At 40.0% G+C, this 18,215-nt stretch overlaps 1 protein-coding gene across 7 annotated transcripts in view; it reads left to right on the forward strand.

Annotated features, from left to right (window-relative positions):
• Positions 1-18,215, forward strand: part of SLC18B1 (solute carrier family 18 member B1) — a 45,243-nt gene extending 27,028 nt beyond the window's left edge. For 5 of the 7 annotated variants that reach the window (XM_061206849.1, XM_061206848.1, XM_061206853.1 and 2 more), the window contains exons 6-14: positions 502-658; positions 5,835-5,971; positions 8,555-8,656; positions 9,954-10,045; positions 11,905-12,000; positions 13,714-13,788; positions 14,478-14,571; positions 14,668-14,720; positions 14,946-18,215. In XM_061206849.1, coding sequence (XP_061062832.1) covers positions 502-658; positions 5,835-5,971; positions 8,555-8,656; positions 9,954-10,045; positions 11,905-12,000; positions 13,714-13,788; positions 14,478-14,571; positions 14,668-14,720; positions 14,946-15,012 — 873 coding nt within the window. In that variant the 3' untranslated portion in view covers positions 15,013-18,215. The remainder of the gene's footprint in view (positions 1-501; positions 659-5,834; positions 5,972-8,554; positions 8,657-9,953; positions 10,046-11,904; positions 12,001-13,713; positions 13,789-14,477; positions 14,572-14,667; positions 14,721-14,945) is intronic. The other 2 variants (XM_061206851.1, XM_061206850.1) reach the window with 2 other exon arrangements.

Here is an 18,215-nt window from a genome sequence, read left to right on the forward strand (position 1 = left end):
CATCCATGTTCCCAGCATTGGCAGGCAGATTCTTAACCACCGCACCACCAGGGAAGTTCCTCCCATAGGATTGTTGATTTTTCTCATTGATTAGTAGTTGCTCTTGTGATGCATTTGGGAAATTAATCCTTTGTCAATATTTTTTCCCCATTCTTCATTTGTCTTTTGATTTTTTTTTTTTGCCATTCATAGTTTTTCATATTTTCATGTAATCAGATTTATCAGTCTTTTCTTTTGTGTCTTCTAAGTTTTTATGTCATAATTAGAAAATTTACCTCACCATAAGGATTAGAAAACAAAAAACTCTCATTTTTAATTTTTCTAGTACTTATATGATTTTAATATGTATGTTTAAATTTTTGGTCCATCTTGGGTGTGTGTGTGGTGTGTGTATAAATTGTAAAGTGGATAGAATTTTTTTCAGATCCTGCCCATTAAATCTTTGTTCATTTTTCAAACAAAATGTATTAACTCAATTTTCTTTTGTTTGCCCATTTGTAGGGAAGTCTTGAGAGTTTTTCTGGACTGGGTCTGGTACTAGGGCCTCCTTTGGGTGGCTTCTTGTATCAGTCCTTTGGCTACGAGGTGCCTTTCATTCTTCTGGGATGCATAGTTCTGCTGATGGTTCCCCTCAACATGTGTATTTTACCTAATTATGGTAAGACCTCATATATTATTCACTTTAAGAACCTTAAATTCAAGTATTTTTATGCCTTTGTAGGAGACCAATTTAACATATACACAGTTCTATTTTACATAATCAATAATAGCTTTGTAGAGCATGCTGAAAGAATCGATCCTCTTTTCAGAAATGTTGCTGTAAGCAATCAGTTTATGTGAATTTCTGTCTGTCATAAATTCTTTCTGACCTATAGAACTAGCAAACAATAAATTTCTTATCATAAAACATACGCAGTGCCCATCAGATGTCTTTCTGATTTAAAATGAAAGACTCACCATCTGCTTACAAGGCTCTGTGACAGGAGGACAAAGTCAGACCTTCCTTTCCTGTGGTGCTTGCAGCTGTGTACAGCACAGCTCAAGTGCGAGGACACGGCCGCATCAGGCAGTAACGGGAGTCATCTTGGCTCCAAAGCTTCATGCCCCATAGGAGTCATCCTATCCTTAACAGCACTATGGGCACAGCTGCCAGGGTCTCCATGAGGCACGCGCCGGGTACAGTAGTCACCATAGTCAGGGAGGCACAAAGCATCGCATATTGATGGTTTGTTTATAGTTCCTTCTGTTCAGATGAAGTTTACCAGTCGGGGGTTATTTTCATTATACGTAAGATTGCCTAGCAGTGGAGTAGGCATTTTACCGTTGTCAGATTACTAGTGGAACAGAGCTGGAGGGGAGCCTGTCCTCTTTCTGTGCGTAGTGATGGTTATTTCTGTAGTAGGGCGTCCTGGACTGTGCTCAGACTGGGTTCACAGGTGAACACTTGGCTGTTGACTAAGAAACTGATACCAGGTCAGATTCTCATGCAGCAGGAGAAGGAGTTGTGTTAACTCTTTATCAGTAACACCGTATAAGGAAAAAAGACTTTACTAGTTAATCGTGGGACGTGTATTTAGAGCTTCTGTGGTCGGGTGCTGGACTGGCTTCAACATCAGTAATTCCCTGCGTCCTGGCCTGCTCTCCTCGTCTCTGCCCATCACCCCCACTATTTGGTATCTTTTGAAGCCCCTTTAATCCCTGCCAGCCTGGTTACTTCTTCCTCTTCATTTCTCTTATTCCTCAATTAAAATTTCCCTGCATCTTCAATGAACTTAAAGTTCCAGTTAGCTATGGTTTTTTTTGTTTCTTTGATTTCTTGTTTTTTACTGTTTATTCTTTTCCTTTTTTTATATATATATCTTTATTGGAGTATAATTGCTTTACAATGGTGTGTTAGTTTCTGCTGTATAACAAAGTGAATCAGCTATACATATACATATATCCCCATATCTCCTCCCTCTTGCGTCTCCCACCCTCCCACCCTCCCTATCCCACCCCTCTAGGTGGTAACAAAGCACCAAGCTGATCTCCCTGTGCTATGCAGCTGCTTCCCACTAGCTATCTATTTTACATTTGGTAGTGTATATATGTCCATGCCACTGTCTCACTTCGTCCCAGCTTCCCCTTCCCCCTGCCCTGTGTCCTCAAGTCCATTCTCTACGTCTGCGTCTTTATTCCTGTCCTGCCCCTAGGTTCATCAGAACCATTTTTTTTTTTAGATTCTGTATATGTGTGTTAGCATACAGTATTTGTTTTTCTCTTTCTGACTTACTTCACTCTGTATGACAGACTCTAGGTTCATCCACCTCACTACAAATGACCCAATTTCGTTCCTTTTTATGGCTGAGTAATATTCCATTGTATATATGTGCCACATCTTCTTTATCCATTCATCTGTCGATGGACATTTAGGTTGCTTCCATGACCTGGATATTGTAAATAGTGATGCCATGAACATTGCGGTACATGACTCTTTTTGAATTATGGTTTTCTCAGGGTATATGCCCAGGAGTGGGATTGCTGGGTCATATGGTAATTCTATTTTTAGTTTTTTAAGGAACCTCCATACTGTTCTCCATAGTGGCTGTATCAATTTACATTCCCATCAATAGTGCAAGAGGGTTCCCTTTTCTCCACAACCTCGCCAGCATTTGTTGTTTGTAGATTTTCTGATGATGCCCATTCTGACCGGTGTGAGGTAATACCTCATTGTGGTTTTGATTTGCATTTCTCTAATGATTAGTGATGTTGAGCATTCTTTCATGTGTTTGTTGGCAATCTGTATATCTTCTTTGGAGAAATGTCTATTTAGGTCTTTTGCCCATTTAAAATGGTTTGGCAAACTTTCTGTTTATCTGAAGAAGGATCTTCTATTTAGATTGAATGGAAAAACCTGGTATTTTTTTTTTAAATCTCAAAAATTGATAATGTTGAGGGTATAAATATTGATTTAGGGGTTCCCATTGAATACCTTTAAAAATTAATGTTTTAGGAAAGCTTATAGATAGAAGCTAGAAAATTAAATTTTCTTTTATTTTGATGATATTGGCAGAATTTTGTTCTATAAGTTCCACCCCACTCATTTAACTGCTTCTAGACCCATGAACAATGTAGCTTTAGGTTTGGGTGCCTAAGAGTCAACTTCGGTCCCTCCCTCTCTCTCATCCTTTATATCTGCTCGCCAAGTCACCTCTTCCATACTGCGCTAAAGAAATATTTTTAAAACACAGTCAAGTACATGACAATACTCTTAATAAAAATCCCTAAATCCATGAAATGAGAGCTTTATCCTGAAAGCCACTAGGAGCTGTTTTTAGGTGTCAGCAGGGGAGTCACATGAGCTGGACTATCTCCCACTTCTACTCTCCCTAACTCCTACTCATCTTTCAAAACTTAATTTGTATGACCTCTTCTGGGAAGTTTTTCTGAACCTTCTCAATCAATGATCTAAATGCTAAGTCACTAGTGCCACAGTGCTCTGCGTTTTTCCTGCCCCTTCACACCTGAGGGCCACACCACTTCCTCATCTCTAAGAGCAGTTTCCTGTGTCAGGCATTGTCAACCATGGAGTCCTGTCCCTCCAAGAAGAATGTATCAGTATTGGAGGAAGCAGAGAGAATACCTGAGTAGCTTGGAAAAGCTCCCCAGGTGATTTTGTCACATGCCTCTGGAAGTAGGTATCACCATAAGTTTTCATTGCTTGGGCTTCATCAACAGCTTAGTTAAACTCATTATGTGTTCATTTTCATGTACGTTCCTGTATGTTCTTATTGCGATAATCCCCTTTCCCACTTTGGATTTAGAGAAAGGGACCATTTATGCCATAATAATTTGTCTTATACCATACATCCATAATACCTTCTATATGCATAATAAATGTAATTGATTACAGTTGATCTTTTATCATTTATATTTTAAAGGTGACTAATAAACATCTGTAATATACAATCCAAAATCCACACGCAATGAAGCCTCCCTGCTGGCACTGCCACACTGAGCCGCAAGGGGGTGCCTATCCCCGTTCTAAGTCCAATCTGTAGTTAAATGTCCTAGGCTGGGCTCACAATTGGTTCATCATTGAATATTTGGCTAATAATTAAGAAACTAACACCACAGTTTAACTCTATCCCTCATATCCTGACAAAGTCCAAGTGTAGTACTTAAAATAGTTGAACCACACTTTATGCTTTTTTGGTACTTTGCTCCCTACTGAATCATTATTCACCAAGAATTTATTGAGTAATGAACTGTGGTGGGTGCTGTTGGAGAAATGAGGGTATGTCAGTGCTGATTTGGCCCTCAGAGAGCTTCCTGGCCTGGCTCAGTGCACAGTCTCCTAACTCGTCCCCCTGTCTCCATTTCCCAGAGGGGTCTCTTTAAACCACAAATCTGGTTCTCAGTCTTTGTTTGAAGTGTCTAGTGATTTCCTGGGCTTCTTAGCCTATTTTACAAGTGCTGCATAATCTTATCACTACATCCTTCTACAATGTGATCTCTCCTCCCTACCCTCCAATCTCCATCCTCCACCTTTGCTTCTGCTCTTTCATTTCCTCAAACAGAATCGTTTTCCCTCACTTCTGAGTCTTGGAATGAGCCATTCCTGGATAATATGCCTGGATTGTTCTTTCCTCCTTCTTTGCTTGTTCATCTCAAGCTCATCTTTTAGGCAGCAACTTAGATATTACTACTTTTGGAAATTCTTTCCTAAACAGCTTTCCCTGTTTTTTTAAGGCCACCCTCTCATATGCTCCAATCCATACCCTCCTAGCTCCATCCTAGCTCTCTCCATGCCTTACGTATCTTCTCTGTGAGGTCAGGGTCTGGGTTTGTCTCCTTTGCCTTTGTCTGCCCAGCATTTTGCATGGTATCTGACTCAGCATAGATTTTGTTCAGTAAATTAGTTGGAAGATAGGAAAGTCATCAAACAGTAGTAAACCACGTAAAATGAAATACAGTTTAAGTGCTAAATTACATGGTATAGATTACAAGTGCAGTAGGAAACAGAGGTAAAATTTGTGGGATAATTAGGGTCACAGCCAGACTTTACAGAGTGAATAGAACTTGAAAAATTAGCAGGGGAAAAAGAAGGGAGTTGTAGGATATGATTGGTGGCTTGGAAACAACCATGCCTGGTGCTTGGGACGGTGCAGAAGTTGTGTTGCTGTTGGAATGGCGGGACATGAGGTTGCTGTTCAACTGACCTTTACTGCCAAATGGAATGTACACATGATTCAGTAGCATCTCATTCTTTTTTTTTTTTTTTTTTTGGCCGTACTACCACACGGCATGCAGGATCTTAGTTCCCTGACCAGGGATCGAACCCATGCCCCCTGCAGTGGAAGCAGGGAGTCCTAACCACTGGACTGCCAGGGAAGTCCCTAGCATCCCTTTCAATCCAGTGTTTTTTTTCACGAGCAGAAAAAAATTGTTTTGTATTCTTTGATTAACTCAGATTCCTCCTCAGCACACATACATTGTTCCCTGATAAAGCGTCTGGCTTTTCCTACGCACCAAATCAAACTTTACATATTCTCTATCCCATCTGGGAAGGCCTCACTGACTTCTAGGTTATGACCTGTAACCAAGACTCCTTCTTCTCCTCACACTCTGATTCTAGTTGATTCTTTTTGAATTAGAGAAATTACTTTTAAGAACACTGAAATGGCCTCTAGGTTTGAATAACTTACGTGCAAATTTTAGGCAAACTCAAAGGTGTGGTTATTTTGATTACTGGATAAAGGTGACCTTACCAATTTTACTTTTCAAAATAGATTGAAAGATAAAGTTAAGCAATTTTCATTACTCTCATTTCTTTTTTTATTTTTGCCCTACAGAGTCTGATCCAGGGAAACACTCATTCTGGAAACTCATCATTTTACCCAAGGTTGCCTTTATATCCTTCGTCATTACCTCACTCAGCTCAGGTTTTGGCTTCCTTGATCCTACGCTGTCGCTCTTTGTTTTGGAGAAGGTGAGTAGCCTGGTGATGCAGACCTCTGCATTGTAGCGGGTGGACATAATTGCTTGCTCTTGGGCCCTGCTTGATGGAAAGTCCTGGGAGTGGCTTCAAGAAGGAGGCAGAATGAGAGCTACTCACCAAGACAGCCTGTACCTTCCCTCTGTGATGTCCCTATAACTAAGGGTCTGATTTGGTGTAAATGAAAGAAGCCTTTCATCTGGTCTCCTTTTTCCAAGGCCTTGCTCGAGTCATTGTAGGTCTGGCTTGGGCAACATCCTGGCTGCTTAATAAGGATAATTTCCTCTGTTTTGATTCCAGAAAGGAACCAAGAATCTCTCTCCATCTTTTTAATGCTGAAAATTATGTACTGAATTTTAAAGTTTGATGTTATAGCAATTTGTTCTTAGATATTTTTGAAAAAGATTATTAATAAATAATGCAATAAAGTATATTACTAAGTCTGATAGTTAATTATACTGGAGAATTAATCTGTGTTTCTAAAGACAGAAATCTACTAGCTGCAGTCCATACTCACTTTATTTGAGGCCCTAGAATGAAAAAAGCACTGTTACCAGAAACACAACCCCTTCAAGTCAGTAAAGACAGTTTTGGGTATTTCACAGGTAAACTTGGGGACTGTTATTTTAGTGCCAGACCCAAGTTTTGGAAAATAATATAATATCACACTTAAGAAGTGAGCATCTATGAGGTAATGCATAAGAAAAATATTTTGTGTTTATGGTGGCACATTCCATTCACATTATCAACAACGTGTCCCTTTTTTTTTAAATAAATTTATTTATTTATTATTTATTTTTGGCTGCATTGGGTCTTCATTGCTGCACGCGGCTTTCTCTAGTTGCGGCGAGCGGGGGCTACTCTTCGTTGTGGTGCACGGGCTTCTCACTGCAGTGGCTTCTCTTGTTGCGGAGCTCAGGCTCTAGTTGTGTGGGCTTCAGTAGTTGTGGCACATGGGCTCAGTAGTTGTGGCCTGTGGGCTCTAGCGCACAGGCTCGGGAGTTGTGGCGCACAGGCTTAGTTGCTCTGTGATATGTGGGATCTTCCTGGACCAGGGCTCGAACCCGTGTCCCCTGCACTGGCAGGAGGATTCTTAACCACTGAACAACCAGGGAAGCCCAACAACATGTCTCTTTAAGTCATTTTTCTGTCCTTTTAAGAAGTGTGTCCAAACAATGAAAAAAAAAATTTGTAACCAATCTCTCATAAACCCAAGTTGCTCGTGTCTAACTTATAAAAAAATCGTTAGAAATGTACTTTCTGGTTTTTCTATCACATTTTTGTTCCTGTTGCCCTTCTTCTGCCTTCTTAACAGTTTTTTGTATTTGCTGTTTGCTGTCCAGTCGCTCAGCCTTTTAGGGAAGGAGGGTTCCACCTTGTCTCACCCCTGTTGTAAAATCAGAAGAGGACATTTCTGACTTTTGTATCTTGCTACTGTCTTTAAAGGGCTGATTTTTAGCTTGAGTTATGTCATTAAAATTATTCAAACATATACTGATGTATAAATAGATCTCATGGGCTTAATTAAGGATTAGTTAAGGAAATTAAGGAAAATGAGAACAACTCAGATAACCAAGAAAGGCATTTATATCATGTTGGTAACAGTAACAGTAGCAGAGTTATGAGGTAGCTTACTACTTTAGAAGCCTTTTAAAATGTGTCATACCATCTAATTCTTTAATTAGAAATTAATATCTCTTTGAGATGGATAGAATAGATATTATTGTCAGTGTTTTTCACACCGGTGCACTTCAGTCTGCGGGCAGTGAGCATCACCTGGGATTTTTGTTAGAAATGCACATTCTCAGGCCTCATCCCAGACTCTTTTGAATCAGAAATTCTAGGTCTGGCGTCCAAGAACCTCTTATAACAAGTTCTCCGGACTTCTCTGGTGGTGCAGTGGTTAAGAATCCGCCTGCCAATGCAGGGGACACGGGTTTGAGCCCTGGTCCGGGAAGATCCCACATGCCTCGGAGCAACTAAGCCCATGTGCCACAACTACTGAGCCTGTGCTCTAGAGCCCATGAGCCACGACTACTGAGCCCGTGTGCCACAACTACGGAAGCCCACACACCTAGAGCCTGTGCTCCACAACAAGAGAAGCCACCACAATGAGAAGCCCACGCACCGCAAGGAAGAGTAGCCCCCACTCGCAGCAACTAGAGAAAGCTCGTGCGCAGCAACGAAGACCCAATGCAGCCAAAAATAAATAAATAAATTTATTTTTTAAAAAACCCACAAGTTCTCTAGGTAATTTTTTGTGCATACTAACGTTTGCAAAGCACTGATTGACATGTAAAAATGCTATGATTCATAGAAGGATAATTATACTATATTTAATGTCAAATGCTACAAATCAAAAACATCCAGGACTTCTGACCTGTGGTTAGGTTATTTCCCCTATAGAGAAAAAGTAATCCGTTTATAAGAGTAAGACAAAAATTAGGAAGGATGCTGACTGTTAGTAGTAGCCTCATGGCAGATAGTAAGAGCTGAAGAAATGGTAGAAGGAAAAGATAGATATTTATTGAAAAAATGACTTAGCCATGTAACTTTAACACAGGATTTCTTTTACAGTTTAATTTACCAGCTGGGTATGTGGGACTGGTATTCCTGGGTTTGGCACTATCCTACGCCATTTCTTCACCACTGGTGGGCCTACTCAGTGATAAAATGCCAGTATGTATACTTCATCGATAGTTAAGTGTTACTTTTGTATGTCTAGACCGGTGGTTGTCCAACTGTACTTCCTGAACTCTAGAGGTCCATTGATTAGAATTAACATATTTCGTTTTTAAAAAATTTTATCTTTATTGAGGTATAGGTGACAAACAAAATTGTAAGATATTTAAACTATACATCATGGTGATTTGGCATACATACACCCTGAGAAAGGATTCCCTCCACCTGGTTAATTAACGTATCCATCACCACAGTTACCTTTGTGGGGTGGTGGAGAACATTTAAATTTTAATATATTCAATTTTTTTGGCTGGTGGAGAGGTTCCAGTGTGAGGCTCAGTATATGCCAACCTGCCATCACCCTGAACAGATTCACTTTTTAATTGCTTCATTTGGGAGAAGAGGAGTCTTAACGCTAAAACTGTTGAAAAACTCTTGGATTAGACTTTCTAAAGGAAAAAGTTCCCTTGATGCAAAAAAGTGGTTTGACCTTAATAATTAGGGCAGAGCCCCAAGAGTAGTCAGGACTTGACCAAGTTGAGAGGATAGAATTTAGTTTTTCTGTGGGAGTGAAAGGATTGGTCGCGTAAATATGCATCAGTTATCCCATAGCCATCCTGACAGAAAATCCTTTCCATTCTCCTTTAACTAGGTCTAAGCCGTTCAGTCCAGATGACTAGTACACAGAGCTAGTACTGTTAGCCAGGTCTCAAGCTTCTATGACTTTAGTGCTTATTTTTGTGTTTCCCCTCTTAATTAGATGTGGGTATATATTTATGAAGACCTATTACATGGAGATTACTTGGTAATCCAGGTGGAAAAAAGCAAGTGTCTTAAACAGTGTGTGTAGCTTAGTTTTAAGGCATAGCCTTATATAACTGAACAGATATCGTACCCCTATAATTTTTAGCCTGCGTTTGAGTAGTTTATAAGGAAACATTTTATTTGGTACTTTTTAATAATGTGAATTTTCTAGATAGTGCATCTACTTGGTCATTCCTTGTGGTGACTGCTTTTTAAATTGTTATATTTGGAACAGTTTATCATGTGCAAAATCTACCATACACTCCCCTCCCAAGGAATACTTGTCCTTTGCTCAACCCCTGTCTTGGGGTATATTGCACTTGCTTTTGTGTTTACCATCTACCTGTTTTCTCTTACATGTAAAATTTTGTTTTCTCCAATGTATTTGGATTTTTTAATATCATGACTTGTGTTCTTCAATGATTTCTTTATTTTCCTGAATTATGGAAGATCTTTACCTCTAAGAGTTTCTGTGGACTTTTTTTACCAGCATCTAAGGAAATGGCTTCTCGTTTTTGGAAACTTAATCACAGCAGGGTGCTACATGCTCTTAGGACCTGCCCCATTCTTGCACATTAAGAGGTAATTTTTTTTTCTTCTTTTGAATTTGTGGCAAAATAGCATTAGGAATTATTTTTAAAATTTTTGGTGTAACACTGATATGCTTAGTATCTTTGAATCTTATTTAAATAATTACCAGATTTAGGACTATATTGAATTGTTTGTTTTACTGACAGTATTACTGGATGGTAGCAGTGGTCTAGGCAAACAGGAATGCATAAAATCTGAATCAAATGAGAAAAATGCTTATTCTCCCTTTGTATTTCAGTTGCACATTTGTACTTTATTTTACTTAATTTTTTAAAAATTTATTTATTTTTGGCTGCGCTGGGTCTTTGTTGCTGTGCGCGGGCTTTCTCTAGTTGTGGTGAGCATGGGCTACTCTCTGTTGCGGTGTGTGGGCTTCTCCTTGCGGTGGCTTCTCTTGTTGTGGAGCACAGGCTCTAGGCGCACGGGCTTCAGTAGTTGTGGCACACAGGCTCAGTAGTTGTGGCTCGTGGGCTCTAGAGCTCAGGCTCAGTAGTTGTGGTGCACGGGCTTAGTTGCTCCGCGTCATGTGGGATCTTCCCGGACCAGGGCTCGAACCCGTGTCCCCTGCATTGGCAGGCGGATTCTTACCCACTGCTCCACCAGGGAAGTCCTGTACTTTATTTTAAAAGTAGCATTTGTTATCTACCTTTAGCTGATAGCTCTTAGAATATACTTTTGTTTTTTCTATTCCTTCTTGCCCCTTGAGGAGGGAACTAAATCTTTTTTGTTTCTGTATCATCCTTAGCATATGGTAGCTGCTTAATAAAGCTTGTTTATTATAATTTATTTGCTAAAATAAAGTGAGCTACTTAGAGCTTTTTAGGTACCTCTGGGACAAAACATGATATGGAAAAAGAATGATTTCAGAGTCTTTCAGATTTGGGTTTGTATTTGGGCTTTGCCCCTTCCTTGGTATGTGAACTTGAGCAAATCATTTAACTTCCAAGAGCCTCAGTTTTCTTATCCACCAAAAAAGCCAATAATAGTACTGTTGAAATAATTTTCTAGGCTCAAGATAGAGTGACTCCAGCCCAGGGTGCCATGTCAGCAAACCAAAACTTAGAAAACTTTCGTGTCCCTGTAAATGCTCCTCTTGACCAGAAAAGCAGTCTATCCAGTCACCCAGTCACCCCCAAACACCAAGCCACCAACTGTGGGCCGCTCACCCCAAACAAGATGGACTGCGTAGCCCCAGACAATCAGATATTACCTGTTTTTCTCTTCCTTGTTTTTTTTTCCCTTATCCTGTAAAAGCTTCCTGCCTTCCATCCCATTTTTCAGTTCTCCAAAATGAGACCATCCACTTCATGAAGTGTTAAATAAAGTTTGTTTGTATCACCTAGATTGTCTTCCTTAATCATTTTTAACAGACTTACATGGCAGGGTTGCTGCAAGGATTCAGTAGAATAATGGATATGAAGTAACTGACGTAGGGCCCGACATGGAACACATAGCAGGTTCCTGTCACTTCCTTTACCATTTTCCTTCTGTGCCATTTTTCAGTCAGTGGAATTTCAAAGCCAGGTGCTTGAAGGAGCAACATTAACATTGACATTTTAACCAACTTTGAAAGGCTTTTACATGGTGATAAGAAGGCAGGTTGACTCTAGGCATGTGACATGTGTGACCAAAGATATTGAGATAGCAGGATAAATTGATCGTTTTCCCCCCTCAAAAATGTAAGGAGTTAAAAGGTGCTTTCACTGAACAAAATGGGATCAGATGGGGATAAGAACCAGACTAGTCATGTCATCTGTGAAACGAACTTCTCTGAGATCCTGCCTGCCCTCCTTGGCGTGAAGCTTTGTTGTCTCTTTAAATGTTAATTTTTCTCCAAAACTCTCTTGCAGTCAGCTCTGGTTGTTGGTGCTGATATTAGTCATAAATGGTATCTCTGCTGGAATGAGTTTAATTCCAACTTTCCCGGAGATTCTCAGTTGCGCACAGTAAGTTACTTCCATGGCTTGAAGAACTGTATTGTGATTAGCAATAAACATCACAAGCTTTCTTGAATTTCTCAATTTTGTAGGATGTTGGATATTTTTTTACAATACTAAACCTTCATGATTTCATGTCATGCAATATTGTGATATAAATAGTAAAAGCAAACATACAATAATATAAATGATAATATATAGTAATATTAATACAATGATAGGTAAAATGGGTTGTGGATAGAGGCTTGGCTTAGTTTACGCCTCGGTATAGGTATACTTCTAAAAAGCCAAAGCATATATATGTATAACTGAAGCACTTTGCCGTACAGTAGAAATTAGCACAACATTGTGAATCAACTATACTTCAATACATTAAAAAAAAAAAAAAAAGCCAAAGCACAGTGGGAAGCCCTCAGCATCACTTCCCTCTCATAGAGGAGGTCCACACAAGGGCACAGAGTGACCAGGTAAATGGATTCTAGTATCAATTCCAATGTGTGGGTTTTTCCTCCCTCACACCACCAAGCTGGGTGTCCTGCAATTCAACTAATTCTGACACTATTTACTGGGAGATAACATCAAATCCCACAGGTTAAGGGCTCAGTCCCACAAGAGTGCCCTCTGCTTCAGATGCCAATTTCAAGTGCAGGTTGTTACCTATGTTTCTGACCGACTGGCTGTAAATCAGAGGTTCCAACGACCCCCTCCGTGGGTTCTCTTCATTTGCTAGAGCAGCTCATAGATCTCAGGAAACCAGTTCACTCACTAGCTACTGGCTTACTGCAAAGGATATTAAAGGATATCCAGATGACAAGATGACAAGATGACAGCAGCCAGATGACAAGATATATAGGGCGATAAGGTCCCAAGCAACAGAGCCTCTGTCCTTGTGGAGTTTGGGGCCCAGCTCGGTGGCACGTGGAAGCATTCTGGCTTCCCAAGCTGGAAGCTTTCTGAACTCAGTCCTTTTGGGTTTTTATGGAAGCATCACTACATATGCATGGCTAATTAAATCATTGGCCATTGGCAGTTGATTCAACCTCCACCCCCTCTCTCTATGGGGGGAGGGATGTGTGGGACTGAAAGTTCCAAGCCTCTAATCACGTGTTGGTTCTCCAGGCAACGTGGGTGCTAGTCCCAAAGTCATCTCATTAACATAAGACACTTTTTTTTATGGCTTTCATCACTTAAGAAATTCCACGGATTTTAGGAGCTCTGTGCCAGAAATGGGGAAGAAGACCAAATGTATCTTTGTCACTTGGCCATCAGTCTTTTGTTTAGTAGGCATAATGATGAAGAACACAAAGTGAACTTGAGCAGGGAGAATACTGATGGCTCTCCTGTTGTCAGTTCAACAAGTTTCAAAGGAATAAGGAGCTGCCTCTATTTTCTAAAGGTTGCCCATCGTTCTCTCTACATGTTCATCTCATTTGAAGAATTTCTTAGTTAATTACATACTTTAATAAACATTTAATGCAAGTGGGTCGCGATTCTTAATATTGTATCCTATATATGCAGTAGAAGTATTTTTAGAAAACCCTGGAGGAAATATTACTATAGTAATATCTTCAAATGAGATTAGCTTTTTATTTTAGAAATGGAGTGTTCTTGCTGTTGGGTTTATCCAGATTATCCCTGGTTTATTTTTATACCATACACTATTCTTTTGTTTCACACAGGTTTCCCTTTTAACCACAGACACACTCTTGTTTCTCTTTGCAGTGAAAATGGATTTGAAGAAGGATTAAGTACCTTGGGACTGGTGTCAGGTCTCTTTGGTGCATTGTGGTCAGTTGGGTGAGTAGCTATTGAATTTCATTCACACCTGTAAGTTGGAAAATGCTATCTCCAATTTACAGATGAAGAAATTCAGACACTGATGAGTTGCCAGAAGGCACATAATTCACTTAGGGCAGAGCTGCAGTTCTAATCCAGCTGTCTGACTTCAAGATCAATGGTTATACCAGCAGTTTTAATACATAATCAAAATGGTCTCATATACTTTGTCTTATTTAAGTGATATTTTAAAGTTCCTTTAACAGGAGCCTGTCTCAGTTTTGAAAATGTATTCATTTATTCATTCATTTGTATATTTATTTTTAACTCTCTACTATATACCAGAGGGATAACTGTATGCTGGCCATGTAGCTATCATCAACAAGTATGTACTGAGTTGTTTTAAATACAAATACCTAGAAGAGTAGAGAGAATAATATAAAGGTTCTTTTGAATGCATATCATCTTTTAAGATTTTTCATATAAGGCACCAACTTTTCAGAAGCAGTTATAATTTTACGATTGTTTAAAAATTTTAAACAATCATCATTATCAGGTAGAATTATTTTCTTACACCTAATGCTCTGTCCAGGAATTGGCTTTTTTCGTTAGTGTTTATAGTTTCAATATAATGAATTGAAGCGGTCATGCAGCCTATAAGAAGTAAGTTTTTTTTGCGCTGTAATCCTCTTTCTTCTTTTCATTGTTAGTGCTTTTCTAGGACCAACGCTGGGGGGATTTCTGTATGAGAAAATTGGTTTTGAATGGGCAGCTGCTCTACAGGGTCTCTGGGCTCTGACAAGTGTGAGTAATTAGTCTTTTACTTTCATTTTCCTTATGTTTATGGAGAAATGTGACTTGGATAATTGACAGTAAACAGTACCTTTCATTGTGTTAAAGGGACTAGTGATGGGCTTGTTTTATCTATTGGAGCATTCAAGGAGAAGAAGGAGGTATGGTCAACTCTTGAGTTTTTTTTCTCCTTTAAAAGTTGGCTTGTGGGAGTGGGAAAAAAACACCATTTTACATCCGTTCTTCCACCCTGGAGATTTCTGGGCACTCTGAGCCTCATCACTTGATAGACACATTTATGGAAATAGTTGGATAGAGATGTAGGTACTGAGGTTTTTTTTAAGGTGAGAAATACTGAGGTTGGCCTCTTCTTTCCTTCCACGTAGATCTAAACTTCAAAATATCCTCGGCACAGAGGAGGAACGGACTGCTCTCTTGCCTGATGAAACGTAGCCTTACGTTAGGAATCCCTACTGATACGGGGCTGGGAGATGGATGCTCCTGGTCTTGAACTTCATTGCTGGAAGGATTTTCCTAATTTTTACACACAAAACTCCATGAACTCCACACCAGCATCCTGAAATTGTTAACATAGTTTTGCATGATCCTGTGTTGGGCTGCACATACTGTTGTCCTGAAGAGCTGGCCTGCTGAACCAGCCGTATTTGAAACCTTAAGTATGCGAAGAGTTGTTGAAAATCAACAAAAGTTTTTGGTTTTGAGTGACCAGACTTGGCCCTGAGGCTGTTACTGACTCTAGGTGTCCTGTTTCCTCTGTTTACTTTTTATTCTGAGGGCACTGATTCTGTGACTGTACCCCTTTTATTAACAGGGAAAGAAATGAATTGATTTGATATGCTTAAAAATAATATAAAGATAACTCAAAATATATAGAATAATTACTGTGAAATCAGTTTTTAAAATATTTGCTTTCTCTGTGTCCTAAGATTTTTTTGTTTTTGTTCAAAAGGCAAAATTCCAGCCTACCATGGAAAAACTCTATTGCATGCCCTGGCCATCAGCTCTTCTAAAACTTTTGTTTGTGTGAAAGATACAAGAATAATATTACTTAACACTTCCAATTTTGTAACATGCTGTGAATTAGGATCTGGATTTATACATAATGCTTGGTATAATATTATTCATTTCCCTTAATGTCTCTGTTTTAGTTCTATCATTTTTTTTAAAAAAACATACTCCCAATAGATGTATCCCATTCCCAGAGCAAGTGAGCCCACAGGAATGCTTGTTCTATGTTAGGGAAGGGGTTCCTCTGACTTCATGTAAAATCCATGCTGTTGTTTGAAGTGAGTGAATCTCTGCTGTGCAACCCTCATACCTCCTGATCCATTTTCATGGTGTAGTAGCCCCATTTACCCACCCACCCCCCTTTTTAGTAGAAGAAATGTTTTTTATCTATTTATTAATTCAAAAATATTTATTGAATGCCTTCTCTGAATTGACATTGTGCTTGATCTTACAGATTTAGCTGTGATCAAGATAAACAGAGTCTAGTCTTTATGGAACTAATATTCCAGTGGAAGGGACAAGCAAGAAATAAATACCAGAATCTCTAGTTATCTTGCAGAGATGCTCTGATGAAAAACAAAAACAAAAACAAAAACCTGGTGATATGAAAGAGTAATTGGCTGGAGCTGATTAGGTGTGAGGATCCTCATTTAGATAAGGCCTTGAACTGAGCTCTGAAGGGTGAGAATGAGGCAGCCATTCTGAGGGGAGGGCCCTCCCTAGCACGTGCAAAACGGCTTGACCTGGTCAAAGAGAAGGCCGTGGCCCACATGGCTGGAGTCTAGTAAACAGAGGAATTTGGGCAGGGGAGAGGAGCTGGCTTTTGAATGGAGGATTCTAGAATTTGATTCATATTTCAGGAAGGTCATTGTGTTTGCATGGCCAAGGTGAGTGGGGATGCGGATTACCAGGAGTGGAGGGAAATCTTTGGTAGCTTTGAGAGAGACATTAATGGTTTGGATCAGGAAGGTGGTGCTGAAGTAGAGAAAAGGATGTATTTGGAAGTAGAACCAACAGGGTTTGCTGATAATGGACAGAGAAGGGGAGAGAAATTCAGGAAGACTCCTAGGATTTGGCTTGAGGGCATGGGTGGTCAGCTGGTGCCTCTTAGTGAAATGGGGAAGAATGGGAGAGAAACAGATCTGGAAGAGGCACATTAAACCATGCCCTTTCACACCACCATAAGGAAAAAATAAATAAAATTTAGAGGATCACAATACCCAGGTTGGAGAAGATGGACAGCAGCTGGACCACGGACTGTTTCGGAAGACTGTTTGGCATTAATTCCCAAAACTGAATATTCACAGTTCCCATGAACTCTTCACTCTCCTCCTCCCCCAAGTCCCTTCGCCCTGAGAACTCCAGAGGCTGGTCCCTTGCCTGCCAAGCACAAGAGGCCTGTCACCCGCTTACCGGAGCGGTACCAGGACGAGTGTGACCCCAGCCCCCTGCACTCGTGTGCCCTGCGGAAAGGGCCAGGCCTCGATCTCCCGGGTTAAATCGTCCTGGCCCCTCTCCAGGGCTTTCCTTCCTTGGGCGCAGGATGCAGGCTAATGCGGGGCCGCCCCCCCTCCGCCCAGCGGCCGAGGATGCCGCCGAATGCCTGTAGTTCCCATTTGTACCACGTGGGGCCGCTATTAAAGCACCGCGGAGATCCAGCAGCTCAAAGCCCGGCCGTGGCGCCCGAGCTCGCACCGCTCCAACCCGGCGTCCCGGCGTCACTCAGGACTGTCAGCCTATTACCGTTACCAGCGCTGTTTACTGTTGAGACTAGTTCAAGGTCAACGCGAAGATTCCAGGCTTACTGGCTAGAGAACTTTTTGTTCCCCCTCCCAACACGCCGCTGTCAGTACCTACTGTGGATACCAGTGTATTTAAAGCCGCTTTGTACAAAAACAACTTTGCCCCTTCCTCATTTTACGATTTTGAAGTATTAAGATAAATGACAAAAAAAAGTTAAAAATATGAGAAACAATAGCAGAACTTTGAACCTTTTGAAACCAAAAGGTAGGTCAAAATTATCAAAGGAAATCTGTGTGTTTATATATATTTATGTTCATCTGAATGTAACAAAGTGCCCAGTTTAAAAGCACTTTTTAAAAAATGAGACTGAATGTAGAATATAATAAATTAAAAAGTATCTTTTATGTTAAGGTCACATTGCAACCTATACATATATGACATACAGACTAATCCCAAGGAAAAATAAAAAGGACAAATTTTTTTAAATCACAAATCGTTTTTTCAATTAAACTTTTAAAAAAATTTTGAGGTAATTGTTGATTCACATGCAGTTGTAAGAAATAATACCCAGAGATCATCTGTACTCTTTACCCAGGTTCCCCCAGTGGTAACATCTTGCAACACTTAACAGTACAATATTATAACTAGGATATATTGGTAGAGTCGAGATGAAGAAAGATTCCCAGTCTTCAGCTGCCCATGCTGCTACTTTTCTGTCACCCTCACTCCCTCCTTAATCTCTGGCAATCACTAATCTGTTCTCCATTTCTGTAATTTTGTCATTTCAAGAATCCTGCATAAGTGGAATCCTATTGTATGTTATTTTTGGGGATTGCCTTTTTCATTCAGCATAATGCTCTTGAAATCCATCCACATTGTTGCAT

The sequence above is a fragment of the Eubalaena glacialis genome, chromosome 12, assembly GCF_028564815.1.
Source record: "Eubalaena glacialis isolate mEubGla1 chromosome 12, mEubGla1.1.hap2.+ XY, whole genome shotgun sequence".
Taxonomy (NCBI): domain Eukaryota; kingdom Metazoa; phylum Chordata; class Mammalia; order Artiodactyla; family Balaenidae; genus Eubalaena; species Eubalaena glacialis.